Raw genomic sequence first — 19174 nt, 5'->3', positions numbered from 1 at the left:
CAGGTTCCACTTCCAACTCATGCTGACTATGTGGCCGGCATAGAAGTCCAGCCACACGTGCTTCCTCCCATCGCTCCAAAGCCTTGTGAGGCTTCCTGTTTGCACTGACAAGCTTGTTGTCCTGTAGCCCAGGAGATGGAGTTAGTTTTTCTCATGCTGCCATGGTAGTGTGCTTGTTTTTCACTTCCTGCTTTCAGGGCAAGTGGCTGCAGAGACCGAAAACCATTAAAGTAGGTATATAAAGTGAAACTCCCGCATGTGAAAACACTTGCCCATTCTTCTGTTGTGAAGCTTTTAGCTTCACAACAAAGCCTCAGCAATAACTTTACTGTGTGTGTTGAGGCTTTTGAACATAGTCATGAGTAGAACATTTTTATTTGCTTTAAATAAAAGTAGCAGCCACTCAATCAGTGCAGATATGCACAGCATCACTACATTGTTATACATTGCTACTTTGAGGACAAACTGAGGTGCTGCAATTCTTACCTGAGAGTAAGCCTTGACACAGTGAGACCTATTTCTCAGTAAATGCTCCTAGGATTGTGCTGAAAATATATTACTTTGGTCACAACCAGCAGACACTCAGCCCTCTCTTTCCCCAGTTTTTATAACACTCAGGAATGCGTTTTAGTCTGCAACCAGAAATATGCAGTCTCAGTGCATGAATCTTAATCGCTTTGTCTTTTTGTTGACTCCATGTTTTTATTGTCCAGGTAATGCAAAGTCTGTGCTGCTTGAGCAGTCAAGACCTAGAACCTTACTAGTTGCTCCTTGACTTGGCTGTGCTCAGATATGACTTTGAAACCCAACATGCTTTTATCGGTGACTATTCTGGACAGATCACACTGCTGAAGCTCGAACAGAACACCTGCTCGGTGATCACAACTCTCAAGGGCCACGAAGGTAAAACTTACTCCACTTCTTTTCTCAGCGAAATCGGCTCTTATTAGTCTGCTTATGTTATTTAATGTTAAGGATACTTTTTGCTAGTGCATTCCAAAGTGGGTACTATGCTGTATCACTTGCTATGAGCATTTCTTGTTGAAAAGTAGCATATAACATTCTTAATACAGCATAATATAATTAAATCGGCAATTAAAAGCAGCAAATGCAGTATATCTGCAGGAAGAAAGGCAAATGCATGCTGAAATGGCTGAGAACAGGGGGGTGTTTTTCTTAAGCTAAAAACAGGCGTGGGCTATATGAACCTCCCAAGGGAATGGCTTTCCAGAGCCTGATGTGTCCACCAGGAAGGCTCTGTCCCACATTTTCAGCCTCCTCTATAGTCTTTGCAGAAGATTTTGGGTCGATTCACATCTGCCTGGGTTCAGGCCTGAAATTGTTTGGTGAATGACTTAGGCCAGCAATTAACAGGAGGAGTGCATCCCTCTTGATTCTACTGGACTTCATGACTCCATTGATCATGATATCTTTCTAGATCGCCTTTCTGGATTGGGATGTGTCGGGGAGGATGGTGATATGGTGGCTCTGGTCCTAACTGGAACACTTCCAGAAGTTGATGCTGAGGGATGCTTGCCTGGCACCTTGGTCTTTGACCTACAGTGTCCGACAGAGTTCAGTCTTGTCCCCCTTGCTTTTTAAGGTCTACGCAGAACTGCTGGGAAAGTCCTCTTGGGGTCCAGTATGAGGTGTCATAGTGCATTGATGACAGCCGGTTGTATATCTCCCCAGCTGCAAAAGGAATTATTGTTCTGAATCTGTGTTTGGAAACAGTGAAAGTCTAGATGTGGGCTAATGAGTTGACATTAAATCTGGACAAGATTGAGGCCCTCTTAGTCATGAATGCTGATGCAGCGATGCGGCACTGTTCTGGAGGGGGTTCCACTCCCCTTGAAGGAACAGGTTTGCAGTTTGGGGTCAGACCTGGATTTGAGCTATATGATCCAGTGATGGCTGTGGCTCGGGGCTTTTGACCAAGTCTGGTTGCTATGCCAGCTGCATCTGTTTCTCTCAGTCAGACCTGACCATGGTTATCTATGCCCTTGTAACATCTAAATTACTGTTACACACTCTGCATGGGGGTCCCTTTAAAGAAGCTGCAACTTGAACAAAATGCAGCTGCTAGAATCCTAACAGGGATAGGATTCCAAGAGCATATAACACGGGTTCTGTGGCAGCCACATTGGTTCTTGTATACTTCTGAGTGCGATTCAGAGTGCTGCTATTGACCTTTAAGTCTTAAACAGTTTGAGCCCAGGGTACTTGGACCACTTTGCCCCAAATGAATCAGCTTGTCCATATAAGAAGTTGTAGAGAGACCCTCCTCCTGCATGTTCTAGCTTTCTTGTAGCCTTGTCTCAAGCTGACATGGAAATATTTATTTCTGTCGTTGCCCCCATATTGTGGGTGATAGTGCCCAGATCTGCTTGACCAACTTAAGTATATTTAAATACAACTGACCTCTCACCATTTATTTGAGGAGCAGGATTGGCCAAGCTTCCTTGAGTTGTGCCTGCCTCCTAGTTTGTCTGCTACCAGTTCTTTGTGTGTTCAACATGAGATACTGTTTTCCTCAGTTTACGTCTCGGCTGGCACAGTTAGTTTATCAGTAGTGACATGCTCTTCCTTCCTTCTCTAGGGGAGGGCTCTTAGCTCAGTGGTACAGTACATTTTTTTTATTTAGAAGATGTCTACTGTACTGTTCAGGTCAGCAACCTCCCAAGTGGCTAACAGAATTAGAATCACAGCCCCAATCAGTGATCCCTCAAATTTTTTCCATCTCTATGTGGAATGAGTTTTGTTCTGGGTGGCAGTATCAAGGCAGTATGTGTGCACCTGCATTCAGAATGGGGCCTTCCTGATTCAATTGGAGCAGGATCTAAAATGAACTGAGCAGACATAAAAAAAACTTGTGAGTGCATGCACATGTACAGAGGGCCCAGTGACCCCAATAAATATAGTAGCAATAAAAACATAAACAAGTAAAACAATCATGCAGTAAAAGCATCCATAAGATATTGGGTCCTATCGCCTGTTAAAATCTTAGGTAGCTGAGCCATGAAAGCTGTGATGGCTATATGGAACCTCCATACTGCTTTCTTGTAGTGCTTCTGAGTTTCTTGGGGCATCTGGTTGGCCACTAGGGGGAAAAGGACATAAGAACAGCCCTGCTGGATCAGGCCAAAGGCCCATCTAGTCTAGCATCCAGTTTCACACAGTGGCCCACCAGATGCTGCTGGAAGCCACAGGCAGGAGTTGAGGGCATGCCCTCTCTCCTGCTGTTACTCCCCTGCAACTGGTATTCAGAGGCATCCTGCCTTTGTGACTGGAGGTGGCCTATAGCCCTGCGACTAGTAGCCGTTAATAGACCTCTCCTCAATGAAGTTATCCAAACCCCTCTTAAAGCCATCCAAGTTGTTGGCTGTCACCACATCTTGTGGCAGAAAATTCCACAACTTGATTATGCGTTGTGTGAAAAAGTACTTCCGTTTGTTGGTCCTAAATTTCTTGGCAATCAATTTCATGGGATGACCCCTGGTTCTGGTGTTATGTGAGAGGGAGAAGAATTTCTCTCTATCCACTTTCTCCACACCATACGTGATTTTATAGATCTCTATCATGTCTCACCACAGTTGTCTTTTTTTCTAAACGAAATAGCCCCAGGTGTTATAGCCTTGCCTCATAAGAAAGCTGCTCTAGGCCACTGATCATCTTGGTTGCCCTCTTCTGCATCTTTTCTAGTTCTACAAGGTCCTTTTTTAGATGTCGTGACCAGACTTGTAAACAGTACTCAAAGTGTGGCTGCAACATAGATTTGTATAAGGCCATTATAATATTAGCAGTTTTATTTTCAATCCTCTTCCTAATGATCCCTAGCATGGAATTGGCCTTTTTCACAGCTGCCGCACATTGCGTCAACACTTTCAACAAGCTGTCCACCATGACCCCAAGATCCCTCTCCTGGTCAGTCACTGACAGCTCAGATCCCTTCAGCATATATTTGAAGTTGGGGTTTTTTGTCCCTATGTGCATCACTTTACACTTGCCAACACTGAAGCGCATTTGCCATTTTGTTGCCCACTCACCCAGTTTGAAGAGATCTTTTTGGAGCTTCTCACAATCCGTTTTGGATTTCATTACCCGAAAGAGTTTGGTATCATCTGCAAATTTGGCCATCTCGCTGCTTACCCCCACTTTTAGATCATTCATGAATAAATTTAAAAGCATCAGTCCCAGTACAGATCCATGGTGACCCCACGCCTTACTTCTCTCCATTGTGAAAACTTTCCATTTATACCTACCCTCTGTTTCCTGTTGTTCAATCAGTTAACAGTCTACACATATACTTGTCCCCTTATCCCATGACTGCTAAGTTTTCTCAGGAGTCTTTGATGAGGAACTTTGTCAAAAGCTGTTTGGAAGTCCAGGTATACTGTTTTAATTGGATCACCTTTATCCACACACTTGTTGGTGCGCTCAAAGAACTCCCAAAGGTTTGTGAGGCAAGATTTACCTTTGAAGAAGCCATGCTGGTTCTCACTGGACTAGATGGACCTTTTTGTCTGACTCAGCTCAGTTATGCTAATTACCTCTTCCTGAGATGTTGGAGAGAGAGCTACCTATGGGATTGGGTAATGTCAGGCTACATGGACTAATGAAGTGACTCCATATAGGCTGCTTCATATGCTGACAAAGAACAACAAAGGACCGATCAATTTATTAGGCTCTGTGCATGCTGGCAGTTTGATTATTTTATAGATCACATTATATACTTCCCCATATAAGATCTCTGGGTGATTTACTATTAAAACTCAACAATATCTTAAATCTTATAAAACAAATTAAAATAACTACCTATAAAACTTTTAACACATCACAAACTAAAAGCCTGATAAAATAGGTGCATTTTCAAAGGTTGCTTAAAAACAGTCAGAGATGGGTGAGGTTCTGATTTCATGCAGAAGCATGCTCCAGAACCCTGGGGTAACCCTAGAAAAGGCCCGGTTTTGGGTTGCCACCAAATGAGCAGGTGGTAACCACAACCTGACCTTATTAGGCATCAACCTGACCTGATCTTATTAGGCATCGGGGTTCATGAATAAGGCACTCACCTAAATAGAGGAACTTGTTCAAATGGCTGGTCCTCTGATAGAAATTCAAATGTGGCTGATGGCCAGGCTGCATCTGAGGCAGGGGGGCATCGTTGGGACTTTGAACAAATTCTGAAATGTAGCTCTCCCTGGCTTCAGGACTTTGTGTACTTGAACAATTTAGCCACTAGATGGCCACCTTTCAAATGCCATAGCTCTGCGTACATCCATGAAAGCCATGTATTAACAGCAATGTATGTTCCGTTTGTTGAATTGTGTTTACCCAGGTTATGCTGCTCTGTATGAAGCAAGTGCAGGGACATCTGCTAAGCTGTCTGGGGTGACACTGCCTTTTGCATATAGTGTAGAAGCCCTTGGTCTTGGAAGCTCTGTTCCAGGTGTCCCCCGGGCTCATTGCTCCCCAATCCCTTTTTGCTGCCTCTCCTCACCACCCCCCTCTTGATGTGGTGTTTACTCATCTGATGCTAATCTTCTCATGAGGCTTTTGGTACCATGTGATGTTTCTCGGGGTGTCACAAATTCACTTGACTATGTGCTAGTGAGCTTGACGAGGCCTTGCCTTCAGCCTTAGAGAAAGCTGGAGCTGAGGGGTTTTCTGGAGTCCTTGTGCTGTGCTGTATAGATGCTCCAAGTGCTTCAAAAGCTTGCCAGATGCTAAAGACAAGACCTCTAGCACTCTGCTGAGTTCATTGGAGACAGAGGCAGGAATACGGCATCATTAGCTATGTCTGTCTACTAAGACCAGCTAATATTTGTGGGCCCTTGCCGTGTGTGAGAGCACCCTCTTATATGGAATTCCCTCTCGGTTACCATTTATTTGGCTGTTTCCTATAGATTTTTTAAAGCACCATTAAAAACTCATCTCTCTTTGTTTGCTTTGATCCTATCTCTCTTCTCTCTCATCACTCTTTCTTTGTTCATTGTTTTAGTCTGGGCCAGCAGTTAGCAAACTTTGCTTTCTCCCTCCTTTGGGCTAATGTTTAAATTGGTGCCTAACTTGCTTGCAGTCCCTAGCACTTCTTGGCCTTTCTAATGGTGGTGGTCTGGTCTAAATCCTTCATTCAGCTTAACGGAAAGCCTTCCCCATAATAAACCATGCACACGCCGCTCTATTCCTATTAAACCACATCATTCAGATACTCTGCCATAAATAGCATCTTCATGCAAGACATATCTGCCCAATTCATGACATGTTTTTCTCAGACAACTTGGAGTTCCAGCAAATGGGTCAAAGAGACACAGTGGCTTGCATAGAGAGTGATGCTTGGCAGAATGCGGAGTTGGTTGAACCACTGCTGTCCCCTGGACAGTCCTGTGGACGATGACATGGGCAGCTGCAGGAGGACGTGAGAGGGCTGAGGGGAAACACCTGCTCCATTCATGGAATGTGGTCTAGCTTCTGAGGTCTCTCCTTTCCACTGTAGTCTACACCACAACTCATGGCATTGCCAAGGTGCCTCAGCAAGGGTTTTTGGGGAGCCTCCAGAGGAGGTTATGTCTGTGTATTCTGTATCCTGTTGGCATTGCTCTGTATTTCAGCTGGTATAAGGAAGAACAAAACAATACTGGTTTTTTTTAAAAGGGGACCTGGGGAAAATTTCCTTAGACTTCCAAATAAGTCAACTGCTAAAACTGCCTTCTGTGTGTGAAGGAAGACTTCTCCATCAATCCCTTTGCAAGAAGCATTCCTTGACCTGCCTCAGCCCACCTGCCTTCATGACTTGCTTCTAGTCATAGCAATATATGCTGGCTGGACAAGAATTCATTTTAATTGTTTGTAGATGTTTTGCCCTACACTTACTGGTCTTCCTCCCCACCCCCAGTTTGCATGTGAGTTCATGACAGTATTGTTCTTTCTTCCAGGACACAGAATGACATTTGTGGCAGGAATGACATGCAGTAGGGGCATGATAGCTGTTTGGGATGTGATTCTGGCTATTGGGGCATTACATATCAACCAGATTCCCCCCTCCCCATCCCAAGAAGTGAGATCTTAATATTGTAATTAATTAAAAAGGCAGTCTTAAGAACAGAACATAAAAACAGCCCTGCTGGATCAGGCCCAATGCCCATCTAGCCCAGCATCCTTTTTCACACAGTGGCCCACCAGTTGCCTCTAGGGAGCGCACAGGCAAGAGGTATGTGCATGCCCCCTCTCCTGCTGTTGCTCCCCTGCAACTGGTATTGAGAGGCATTGTGCCTCTGAGGCTGGAGATGGCCCACAGCCACTAGACTAGTAGCCATTAATAGACCAGTCCATCTGTCTAAGCCCCTTTTAAAGAGGGGCTTTATAAGAGCCCCTGGTGGTGCAGTGGTAAAACTGCCGCCCTGTAACCAGAAGGTTACAAGTTCGATCCTGACCAGGGGCTCAAGGTTGACTCAGCCTTCCATCCTTCCGAGGTCGGTAAAATGAGTACCCAGAATGTTGGGGGCAATATGCTAAATCATTGTAAACAGCTTAGAGAGCTCCGGCTATAAAGCGGTATATAAATGTAAGTGCTATTGCTATTGCTAAGTGCTAAAGCCATCCAGACTGGTGGCCATCACCACATCCCATGTCAAGGAATTCCATAGATTAATTATGCACTGTGTGGAAAAGTACTTCCTCTTGTTGGTCCTAAATTTCCCGACCTTCAGTTTCATGGGGTGACCCCTTGTTCTAGTATTGTGAGAGAGGGAGAAAATTTTTTCTCTGTTCACCCTCTCCACTCAGTGCATAATTGTATACACCTGGATCATGTTGCCTCTTTTCCAAGGTAAAGATCTCCAGGTGTTGTAGCCTTGCCTCATAAGGAAGGTGCTCCAGGCTCCTGATAATTTTGGTTGCCCTCTTCTGCACCTTTTCCATTGCTAAAATGTCCTTCTTAAGATATGGTGACCAAAGCTGTACGCAGTACTCCAGATGTGGCCGCACCATAGATTTGTATAAGAGCATTATAATATTAGCATTTTCATTTCCAACCCTCTTCCTAATCATTCCAAGCATGGAATTTGCCTTTTTCACAGCTGCCGCACACTGGGATGACACTTTCAATGAGCTGTCCACCACAACCCCAAGATCTCTCTCCCAGTCAGTCACTGACAGCTCAGATCCCATCAGCGTATATGTGAAGTTGGTGTTTTTTGCCCCAGTGTGCATCACTTTACACTTGCTTACACTGAACCACATTTGCCACTTTGTCACCCACTCACCCAGTTAGGAGAGATCTTCTTGGAGTTCCTCACAATCTGTTGTGGATTTCACTAGCCTAAATAGTTTAGTGTCATCATCTGCAAATTTGGCCACCTCACTGCTCACCCCAACTTCAAGATTGCTTTGAACAAGTTAAAGAGTACTGGTCCCAGTACCGATCCCTGGGGAACCCGACTTCCTACCTCGCTCCATTTATTCCTACTCTTGTTTCCTGTCTTTCAACCAGTTAGCAATCTACACATGCACTTGCCCCCTTCTACCATGACTGCTAAGTTTACTCAAGAGCTTTTGGTGGGGAACTTTATCAAAAGCATTTTGGAAGTCCAAGCATACTATGTATACTTGTCTTCATAGTTACCTTATTTGGAGATGGAAAGCAATGACATGGCAAATAAAGTGCACATTCTTCTAACTTATCACACATGGAACCAGAGTCTGAATTGTATTGCCACTGGCTGGTTCCTTGCCACCACCAGTTCTTTCAACCCAAATAATTAAGACGGGCTTTCAACCTAAAAGAGTGCAGTTTGGATTGAAATAAGTGGAGGTTGCAGGGAACCAATGGAAATTCAATTCCCGCTCTGATTTATCATATTAGATGTTGGCAGAATGCTCCTAAAAGATGTATTTTGTTCATGTTGTTCCTTTCCATTTCCAAATAAAATGCCTCCCTTTTTAGTGCTACCTCCTTCCATGTAGTTGAGTGGCTTATTTAATGGTTTCCAGTGCTCTCCAGCCACTGCTCAGATCAGGCCCCTTTAGCTTTATCAGTGGAACTATATCCTGTGCCTTTGGACCATTTTCTGGGACAAGAACGTGTATGGAGTTTATTTATCTTCCTTTATGTGCAAACTTGCTAACAGTGATGTATGGGCCTGCCAGAGCAGATGATTAGTTTCACAGCTATAGTTGCACACTGAGGCGAGAAATAAGGAACCAGCACTGATTAACCAATGATGGTGTGCTCCTCTGAAAAATGGTAGTTTCTATGTACATCTGTAGTAGACTATATAGAATTGGACAATAGAATTTGGTAGCAACAGAGTCAATATTGGGGGACTGCTGTACAAATAGAGGTAATAACGCTATGATTATACAGCTGGTTCAGGTAAGCTGCCTTGATAAAGAGCCTGATCTTCCAGTGTAAACTTCAGAGGTTATTGTTCAGAGCAAGTAAAGCTCTCATTTGTAAACATAATCTGGTAACTAGTCAAGGACTGCAAAGGTGAGACTCTCCAGAAATGAAATCACTTTTGTTTTAGACCACTTCTGGGATCTTGCTTATCAAAAAAGTGCTTTCACACATGGCTGCTTAAAAATGTAATCTTTAGAGGCCATATTTATTTGGTTGAATTGTGTACTGTTGAGGGAGATAATCCCTCAACAGCAAAGATTATTCTTCCCCTTAACTTCCTTGAATAGGGTGAAGGAAGGAAATTTAGCTCTTGTCAGTTTCAAGGAGAACTGATCTAGGGATGTGCACAAACCGATGTTCGTGCACAGATTTGGAGCTCTGGGGAGGGGAGCGGGATCTCACTGCCTCTTTAAAAAGAGAGAGAGAGCAGCTTCTTACCTCCTCTCTGCCACCACATGTAGCTTCCTGCTTTGGCCCAAGAATTGCCGCGTGGTGCCAGCACACATATGGTGCCTGGCATGTGCGGGTGCCATTTGCGTGGTCCGCATGGTGTTGCTGACCATGCAAATGGTGCCCACACAAGTGTGGGTGCCATATGCATGCTAGCACTGCATGGGGGTTCTTGGGCCAAGCTCTGGAAGCTGTATGCTGTGGCAGAGAGCAGGTTAGGACCCGCTTTCCTTTAAAAAGAAAGAAAGAAAAGAAAAAAGGATTCCACTCCCTCCCTGTGGCACTGAACCAATTCAGACCTCGTTGAACCTGTACACGAACCTTGGTTCATGCACATCCTTAGGCTGATTCCTGCACACTATACCATCGTAGTGTAGTGGTTACTGTTATACTAAGACTGGGGAGACCAGAGTTCAAATGCTCACGTGTCATGAAACTTGGTGATTCTGGGCCAGTCACTTCTCTTAGCCTAACCTGCCTTTCTGGGTTGTTATTAGGATGAATATAACCATGTAAACTGGTCTGGGCTCCTTGGAGGAAGAGGGGGGTGGGGGGGAGAGAGAAATATATTTTAATTACTCTTAGCCCTCCCTTGACCTATTTGAACTGGAATTAAATACACTGAACTTAAGTGTATTGAGAGCTTCCTGTATTCCAGGTGCTTTCCATCTGCTTTTGCCTAGAATGCAGGAAAAACTTTCAAGTCACCACAGATCCATGCTTTCAAGTACTATGCTTTTTAGAATCGGAAATTTGCAACATACTTTATTTTCGATCTCTTTCTATATCGTGTTAAATGCCTCTCTGCAGTTGTGTGCATAGTGTGATATAAAAAGAGATTCAGAGTTACAAAATAGAATTAGTTCTTTTAAAAGGAGACTAAATTTTCTGAAGAAAATGTGAGTGTCCATTGCTAACATTACTTCTCTTGTCCCACTTTGCTTTGATGGGTCCTGGGTTGTAGGGCTGAGTCCAAAATTTATGAGAGAGAAAAATGAAAATAACATTTAAGTGTAACTGCTCACGTTCTCTTCTGAGCACGCTCACTTCTAAGTGGCAATTGTAGCAAAGTTACCTAATGTTTCCTTTGAAGGGAAGATATCAAAAGCCATAATTATTATCTTGAAGTGCTGTTTGCTCTGTTAAAGTTATTAGCTTAGAGATGCCTCAACTGGCAACTCTTGGTTCCCCAATTCCCATCTAACTTAATTACTCTTTCACCCCCTTCGTCCCAAATATAGGAAGTATTGCTTCTCTATGGTGGGATCCTGTTCAGCGGTTACTTTTCTCTGGAGCATCTGATCACAGCGTAATCATGTGGGATATTGGTGGAAGGAAAGGTCGGACGCTGCTTCTCCAAGGTCATCAGTACGTAGTGGTTTATTTTCACAGTGCATGTTTTTTGGTTGCTGAATTCCACACAGATAAAATGGCAAATGAACTGCCTGGGAGTGGATGGTTGAAGAAGTAAGAATTCTACTGTGGCAACAGCATCCTTCCATTTGGGATAGAAAACAAAATGGTTTTGAGCTCAGTTATGGTGATTGATAAAATCAGAAAAAATGAAAGGAGTAAATGTGGTGTGGGTCACCCTGATTTAATTTGATTTCGCATTCTGGAGTTACCTGTTAACTCTGCTCTATTCCACTCACTTCTTGCATTATTGGGGTTCTCTGCATTAATGAAAATTGAGTGCAACTTTAAAAGTGCTACAACCTGCACTGAATGGCTTAAATGAATATGTGAAAATCTCTCCTCTTCTCCTCTCCTCCTTTAGGTTTGCCAGATCATAATGCTGCTTATGATACCCGATATAAGATAAAGACAAATTCTGTAAATGATCTGATCTTAAACATTTTTTATACAATACCGGTCAAATTTATGCAGTTGTATACATGCTGCAATACTATTGTGTATTGTGTGATGAGAAAAGGGGTGCCCTTGAGGTAGCACTGTAAAGGCTCCAGGACTGTGATATTGCTAAGTTTGCTTTCTGCTTAAGAAGAAATTAGCTGATGAAAAGATGGATGGAGAAAACTTACTTCCAAAACATTTTTGTTACATGGGACTTAGTTTATAAAAAAAGTAGGAGGAGGAGGCCAGGAAGGACAACAACTTGAGACCTTACACTGAAGCCTTTAATGTAAAGTTGACTGAGAACGTCTTTATGACAGTTAGTAGCAGTTGTTTCTACTCTCTCTGAAAGCTAAGGCCACTTTACTTGTGATGCTGGGAACCTTCCACCGTAATCATTACGCTAATTTGTTTCAACTGCAATATACAAAACATGCATTAAAAATAACCATTTTAAAAATAAAACAAATTAAAAAAAATATTATTCCCAGCTGCAAAACCATATGACAGCCCTGGAATGTCATCTCATTTATGTTCATCCTAAACAGTACTTTAGTTTGTTTATAGCCCACCCATACTCAAGGCAACTAACATTCAAAATGGAGACATTTAGTATAAACCAGCAGATAGCATGCATAAACATGCCAGTGAGGCCACTTTTTAAAAGGTTGAAAATCTCACTTAAATAATAACTTAATAGGTGGTGAGTGAGGGACCAGGTGTGCCTCTTTAGGGGTGCCATTCTGTAGTTTGAGTGTTACAGCTGAAAAGGTGGCTCATCAGTTCTAATTTATTGCACTTGAAAAATGTGGTGGCTGAACTGATAACAGTTAACATAAGAACAGTTTGGCTGAATCAGGCTCAAGACTCATCAAGTCCAGCACCCTGTTTCCCACAGTGGCCAACCAGATGCCTCTGAGAAGTCCAAAGGCAAGAGGTGAGGGCATGCCCTATCTCTTGCTCCCCTGCAACTGGTACTTAGAGGCATCTTTCCTCTGAAGCTGGAGGTGGCCTATAGCCACTAGCTTAGTAGCCATTGTTAGACCTGTCCTCCATGAATTTGTCTAAGCCCCTTTTAAAGACATCCAAGTTAGTGGCCATCACCACACCTCATGGCAGAGAATTCCATAGATTATGTGCTGTGTGAAAAAGTGCTGCCTTGGTTTGGACCTAAATTTCCTGGCCTTCAGTTTCACAGGATGACCCCTGGTTCTAGTGTTGTGAGAGAGGCAGAAAAATTTCTTTCCACACTCTCTACTTGATACATATGTCTTCTATACCTCGATCGTGCCCCCCTGTAGTCGTCTCTCTTCCTCACTAAAAAGCCCATGATGTTGCCTTGCTTCATAAGGAAGGTGCTGCAGGCCTGTGATAATCTTGGTTACCCTCTTGTACACATTTTCCAGTTTTACAATGTCCTCCTTAGGATAAGGTGACCAGAATTGCACGCAGTACTCCAAATGTGGCCGCACCATAGATTTGTAGAAGGGCATTATAATATTAGCATTTCTATTTTCACTCCCATTCCTAATGATCCCTAGCATGGAATTTGCTGCAGACTGAGTCGATGCTTTCAACAAGCTATCCACCACCACCCCAAGATCTCTCTCCTGGTCAGTCATTGACACCTCAGACCACATCAGTGTATATATGAAGTTGGGGTTTTTTTGCCCCTAGATGCATCACTTGTTTACATTGAACCACATTTGCCATTTTGTTACCCAGTCCGCCAGTTTGGAGAGATCCTTTCAGAGCTCCTCACAATCCGTTTTGGATTTTACTACCCTAATTAGTGTAATCTGCAAATTTGGCCACTTCGCTCCTTACCCCACCTTCTAGATCATTTATGAACATGTTAAAGAGAACTGGATCCAGTACAGTTTCCTGGGGAACTCCACATCTTACTTTCCTCCATGATGAAAACTGTCCTTTTATTCCTACCCTCTGTTTCCTGTCCTTCAACCAGTTACCAATCCACACATGAACCTATCCCCTTATCCCAGGACTGCTAAGTTTTACTCAAGAGCCTTTGGTGAGGAATTTTTTCAAAACCTTTTTGGAAGTCCAAGTATGCTATGTCAACCGGATCACCTTTATCCACATGCCTGTTGACACTCTCAAAGAACTCCAAAAGGTTAGTGAGGCAATGCTGCTTATCCCTCAGCAAGCCTATTCTTCTTTCTGTATAACAATTTTATCCTTAAGTATGCTTTCTATCAATTTACCTGGCACAGTAGTTAAGTTAACTGGCCAGTAACTTCCCAGATCTCTACCCACCCCCCACAATCCCTTTTTGAAAATTGGGGTACATTAGCTACTTTCCAATCCTCTGGTACAGAGGAGCCTGATTGTAGGGCCAAATTACATATTTTTGCTAGTTGCTCAGCAGTTTCATATCTGAGTTCCTTCAGAACTCTTGGGTGGATGCCATCTAGCCCTGGCAATGTTGTTAATTTTTATTTTTTTCAAGACAGTTCAGAACATCAAATTGGCCCAGTTCTCCTCCTCCTAAGCCTGAGAAACTCAGTTCCTGAGCAGGTATATGGTCAATATCCTCTGCTGTGAAGACAGATACAAAGAACTCATTCAGCTTCTCTGCAGTCTCCTTATCCTCCTCTAATAATCTCTTTTACGCCCACATCATCTAAGGGTCCAACCGCCTCCTGGGCAGGTTTTCTGTTTCTGATATATTTAAAGAAGTTTTTGTTATTCCCCTTGACACTTCTAGCTATATGTTACTTACTCACACTCTTTTTGCATCCCTTATTGTCTCTCTGCATTTCTTTTGCCAGAGTTTGTTCTTTTCCGTTCTCTTCATTTCTGCAGGACTTTCATTTTCTGAAGAAAGGCATCTTCCCTTTTTATAGCTTCCCTCACTCTACTTGTTAGCCACTCTGGTGTCCTCCTGAACTTGGTGGTACCTTTCTTCCTTCTTGGTATACATTCCAACTGAGCTTCTATTATTGTGGTTTTGAATAAGTTCCATGCTTTGTGGAGTCATTTGACCCTCCTGACTTTCCCTTTCAGCTTCCTTCTATCAATCCCCTCATTTTTTAGACGTTTCCATTTCTGAAGTCCAACACATCTGTGTTGGACTTCCTTGGCAGTGTGCCACTCGCATATAAGCTGAACTGGCTGACCCTATGGTTGCTATTCCCCCAAATCTGATGTCTTGCACTGGGTCCTGGACACCACTCATGATTAAGCCCAAGGTTGCCTTCTCTCTGGTTGGTTCTTTGATCACCTGTTATAAAGTGTTCATTTAGCATGTCAAGCAGCTTGGTCTCTCTGTCAGTACCCGCACATGAATTTGCCCAGTGTGTGTGAGGATAATTGAAGTCATCCATTATTACAGCTCTGTCTCTTTAACACCACTCTGATTTGCTTCTCTAACTCCAAGTCAGCATTTTGATCCAGAAGGCGATAGCACGTCCTTTCATATCAGTCCTCGTATTGTCACTCATAATGACTCTGTGGAGGACTCCGGTCCTCCTAGGTTTTCTAGCTTGTTGGATTCTATCTTTCCTTTAATAATATATAGTGCTACTGCACCACCAATCCTTTCCTCCCTGTCCTTTCTGTAGCGTTTGAATCTAGGAATAAGTGTCCCACTGATTTTCTATCTCAACCATGCATTAAAGCCCCCTCAGCTCCACTTGTCTTGCTGGCTCTGTGTGTGGAACAGGTAGCACTTCAGTGAATGCTACCCTGGGGTTCCTAGACTTCAGTATGCTGCCTAGCAACCTAATTCTAGCTCCCAGGATCTCCCGACTGCATTGCCCAACATCGTTGCTGCCAACCTGAACCACGACAACTGACTCCACCCCTGTCCTGCCTGGCAGCCTGTTAGGTGTTTCAGGCCTGCCATATTGCTTGTGGAGGTATAGGGAAGCGTAGTAGTAGTAGTAAGTAGATGATGATGATGATGATGATGAAATATGGTGCTGAAATACAAAACACTGTCCATTTTCCTCTATAGTGACAAAGTGCAGGCCCTTTGTTATATCCAGCTCACACGGCAACTGGTATCTTGTTCAGCTGATGGAGGGATCACTGTCTGGAATATGGATATCAGCAGAGAAGAGGTAGGAGCTGTTACTAGATCAAAGGTTTTGCCAGTTTTCCACTTGTAAACTAGCTGCACACTGAGTTACCATAATAAGTGAGTTTGAGCAGAGCAATGTCATGATTGCAGCACACTAAATTATTTTAACTTTTATTAACTAAAGTTAATAAAAGTTAAGAAATATGTTTGTTACTAAATCAAAGTTAAAAATTAATAAATTTGTCACAATGACATTGCTCTTGAGTAGCTCAAACTCCCTCATTCTGGTAGCTCATGTGCAGCTAGTGATAGTCAGTATTGGCAATTATAAAGAACAAAGCGATATTGGACTGGCACTTGTAAAAACTAAGATAGGGTGAGGGAAGGTGTTCTGTGTGTTGCCTTTGCAACTGCCTCTCAAAATAAAATTTTAAGATGGGATGACTCCAGAAATGACCTTTCTCCATTTTCAACTTGAAGGAGCTATATATAAAAAATAACTCTGAAATCCAAAATTCCTACTGGGAACATCTCATGAGCTACAATTCTGTATATACATGTACCTTGGTAGTGTGACTGATTGCCCAACTAAGGTATATAACTGTTTTGTAGACTTTTAGATCAAAAAATGATTACTAAGAGTAAAATATGTCAAGTCACTGCTTATGGACACATTTATTTAGAGGAATTCATACTCATTCAGAACATCCTCTCCATAGTATTGACTCTCTTTAGGAATTTTAATCTTCAATTTTGTTTGAGCTTCTAGCTTCTGTTGAACTGTTCTAACTGCTGTTCAATGTTTTCAGCAGCTATGAAAGCAAAAAAAAAACTTGTTAAAAACAAAACACAGGATAGTGGTGAGAATTTGTAAGCTATCTTAAAATTGCTTGCAGGCCACAAGTGCATCTTGCATTGACCAGCTCTCTTCTGTTATGAATATGCGCAAGACTTCTGTTTTTAAAAGGTGCTTAATTCTAATCTCCTCATAGATGTCTAAGTAGTCCCACTTTGCAGTGAGGACAGAAATAGAAGCAAATGTACATATACAGAAGATGGACCTTCTAAGTAGTTCAATTAATTGCTGTAAAAGGCATCTAGTGCTTGGAAATGAGAACAGGACATGTTTAACGTCAGATTATGAGTGAAAAATGGAAGACATAATTATTAGACTGTGGAAGCCTTCAGCTTTTCCAGTTACTCAGTACCTCTTCTTAATCATCTAAACACTGAGGACTGGGGAGCTTCAAACCCCACAGCAATCTAATAATTCAGACATGGCTAAGAAGGGACTCCCTCATTAACAAGGTGGTAATGAAGCTATGGGCACAGCTAAGGGCAGAGTGTGGGAGGCACAAAAAATTCAGGAAAGCAGCCACAGTTTCAGCAGTTTCTCATGTACACAGCTTGACACTTGAATTAGTCTAATTACATCTGGAGAGTGGCAAATTTTATTAGGCACTCTTGTATTTCATGGACACTGCTTTGAGGTCTCGAGATGGAAGCCGTTAATGTATTTCCAACTTTGTTAATTATGCAAAGGGGGGAAAGCCCCTCCTTAGTTCTAGTGACACTTTATGGGGTTTGTGGAAGATGTGGTTTAGTGAGGGCATATTTAAGTCTTACATTGCCTTTTTCTTTCCAGGCCCCTCAGTGGTTGGAAAGCGACTCCTGTCAGAAATGTGAGCAGCCTTTTTTCTGGAATATAAAGCAGATGTGGGACACAAAGACCCTGGGACTGAGGCAGGTAAGGCTGCACTGTTGCTTAGAATTTTATTGCCAGTATTATTTGGTATTTAGTGAAGTTGGTAGTGAGGATTGATTTCTGGTACTATACTTTACAATCTCTGTATTTAGTCACTACCCTAAGAACATAAAAACAGCCCGGCTGGATCGGGCCAAAGGCCCATCTAGTCCCACATCCTGTTTGCACAGTGGCCCACATGATGCCGCTGGAAGCCTACAGCAGGAGTTGAGGGCATGCCCTCTCTCCTACTGTTACTACCTTGCAGCTGGTATTCAGAGGCATCCTGCCTTTGAGGTTGGAGGTGGCCTATAGCCCTCTGACTAGTAGCTGTTGATAGACCTCTCCTCCATGAAGTTATCCAAACTCCTCTTAAAGCCATCCAGGTTGTTGGTGGCTGTCACCACATCTTGTGGCAGAGAATTCCACAAGTTGATCATACATTGTGTGAAAAGGTTTGTTGGTCCTAAACTTCCTGGCAATCAATTTCATGGGATGACCCCTGGTTCTAGTGTTATGTGAGAGGGAGAAAGATTTCTCTCTATCCACTTTCTCCACACCATGCATATTTTATAAGACCTCTATCATATCTCCCCGCAGTCATCTTTTTTCTAAACTAAAAAGCCCCAGCTGTAAGCCTCCATCTGTTATGTGGGGATAGAATATGTCTGTTGCAGGAATTATAGCAGTATAAAACTTTAAAGATCTTTACTGGCTCCTCTTCACTTTCCAGGCACAGTAAAATGTTGGTTTTGATTTTGGATCAGCATGTCTAAAGAACTCGAAACAAACTTGCCTCCCAGTTAAGATCTCCAGCTGAGGTTCTTCTCCAGATACCTTGGGCTTTTGGAGATTGGTGGCTGGCAACCAACTAACCAAAGAGAGTTCCTTTTTCTGTGGTGGTGTCCCAGATATAGAAACGTCCCCACCAAACAAAAACACACTCACTCACCTGGGCTGTCTTTCTTAGATGCCGTCAAGATCTGTACTGCTTCCCTCTACTTTTAGTAGCAATTAACATCAACTACAAACCATCTTCTTTTGTTCCTTTTACTCTTTCTGCGCTCTTATTACTGTTTTATACTGGTTGTGTTTAATGCATTATTGATGACCTTTTGAATTGTATTGAGTAAATTTGTATACTTTCTTGAAGGGCTATTGTGACACAGAAAATGGGATTAAAATGTCTTATTTTAAAAAATACAACTCCCATGCACCCTATTCATTTTTCTTTTTTGTAAATTGGGTAGGGTGAGTTATCCAGCACGGCATAGCATAGCACGGAGTATTCCATCAGCAACAAACCTGTTTGAAGGACTGCATTAAGCAGCCAGGTATTTCTGGAGGAGCAGTTAATTGGCTTTTTAAAGTCAGCACTGCTGAAGCATCCTGAAGAATTGGGCATGGCAAAGTTATCATTTGTGATCTTCTGTAGGGACCTAGGAAACTTGTATCACAACATTACATGTAATTATTACAATGAAAAAGGATTGCATTTTCCCAGTTATCAAAATATTGCTGCTTGGCTACTGGGAGGGTGTGATAGCCCAGTAGGAAGAAGCTCTTAAGAAAAGGTGTCTGGTTCCCACACAACAAATGGGTTATGCAAAATAGTTATCTTGAAAGACCCTATTGAGGAATCACTTTGGTTTGGGCTGCAGACCTGCTGCTTTGTGTGAAT

The 19174-nt window shown here is 42.8% G+C and overlaps 1 protein-coding gene across 1 annotated transcript in view; it reads left to right on the top strand.

Annotated features, from left to right (window-relative positions):
- The window catches only part of WDFY1 (WD repeat and FYVE domain containing 1), a 43811-nt gene that overhangs the window by 15379 nt on the left and 9258 nt on the right, over positions 1 to 19174 (top strand). Inside the window, exons 6-9 of the mRNA XM_053310107.1 lie at positions 791 to 903; positions 11092 to 11218; positions 15684 to 15789; positions 17395 to 17496. Of these exons, the coding sequence (XP_053166082.1) occupies positions 791 to 903; positions 11092 to 11218; positions 15684 to 15789; positions 17395 to 17496 (448 nt within the window). The remainder of the gene's footprint in view (positions 1 to 790; positions 904 to 11091; positions 11219 to 15683; positions 15790 to 17394; positions 17497 to 19174) is intronic.

This window comes from Hemicordylus capensis, chromosome 3 (assembly GCF_027244095.1).
Source record: "Hemicordylus capensis ecotype Gifberg chromosome 3, rHemCap1.1.pri, whole genome shotgun sequence".
NCBI lineage: Eukaryota > Metazoa > Chordata > Lepidosauria > Squamata > Cordylidae > Hemicordylus > Hemicordylus capensis.
The sequence above is the reverse complement of the archived record's forward strand: the minus strand, read 5'-3'. Positions and strand labels throughout refer to the sequence as shown.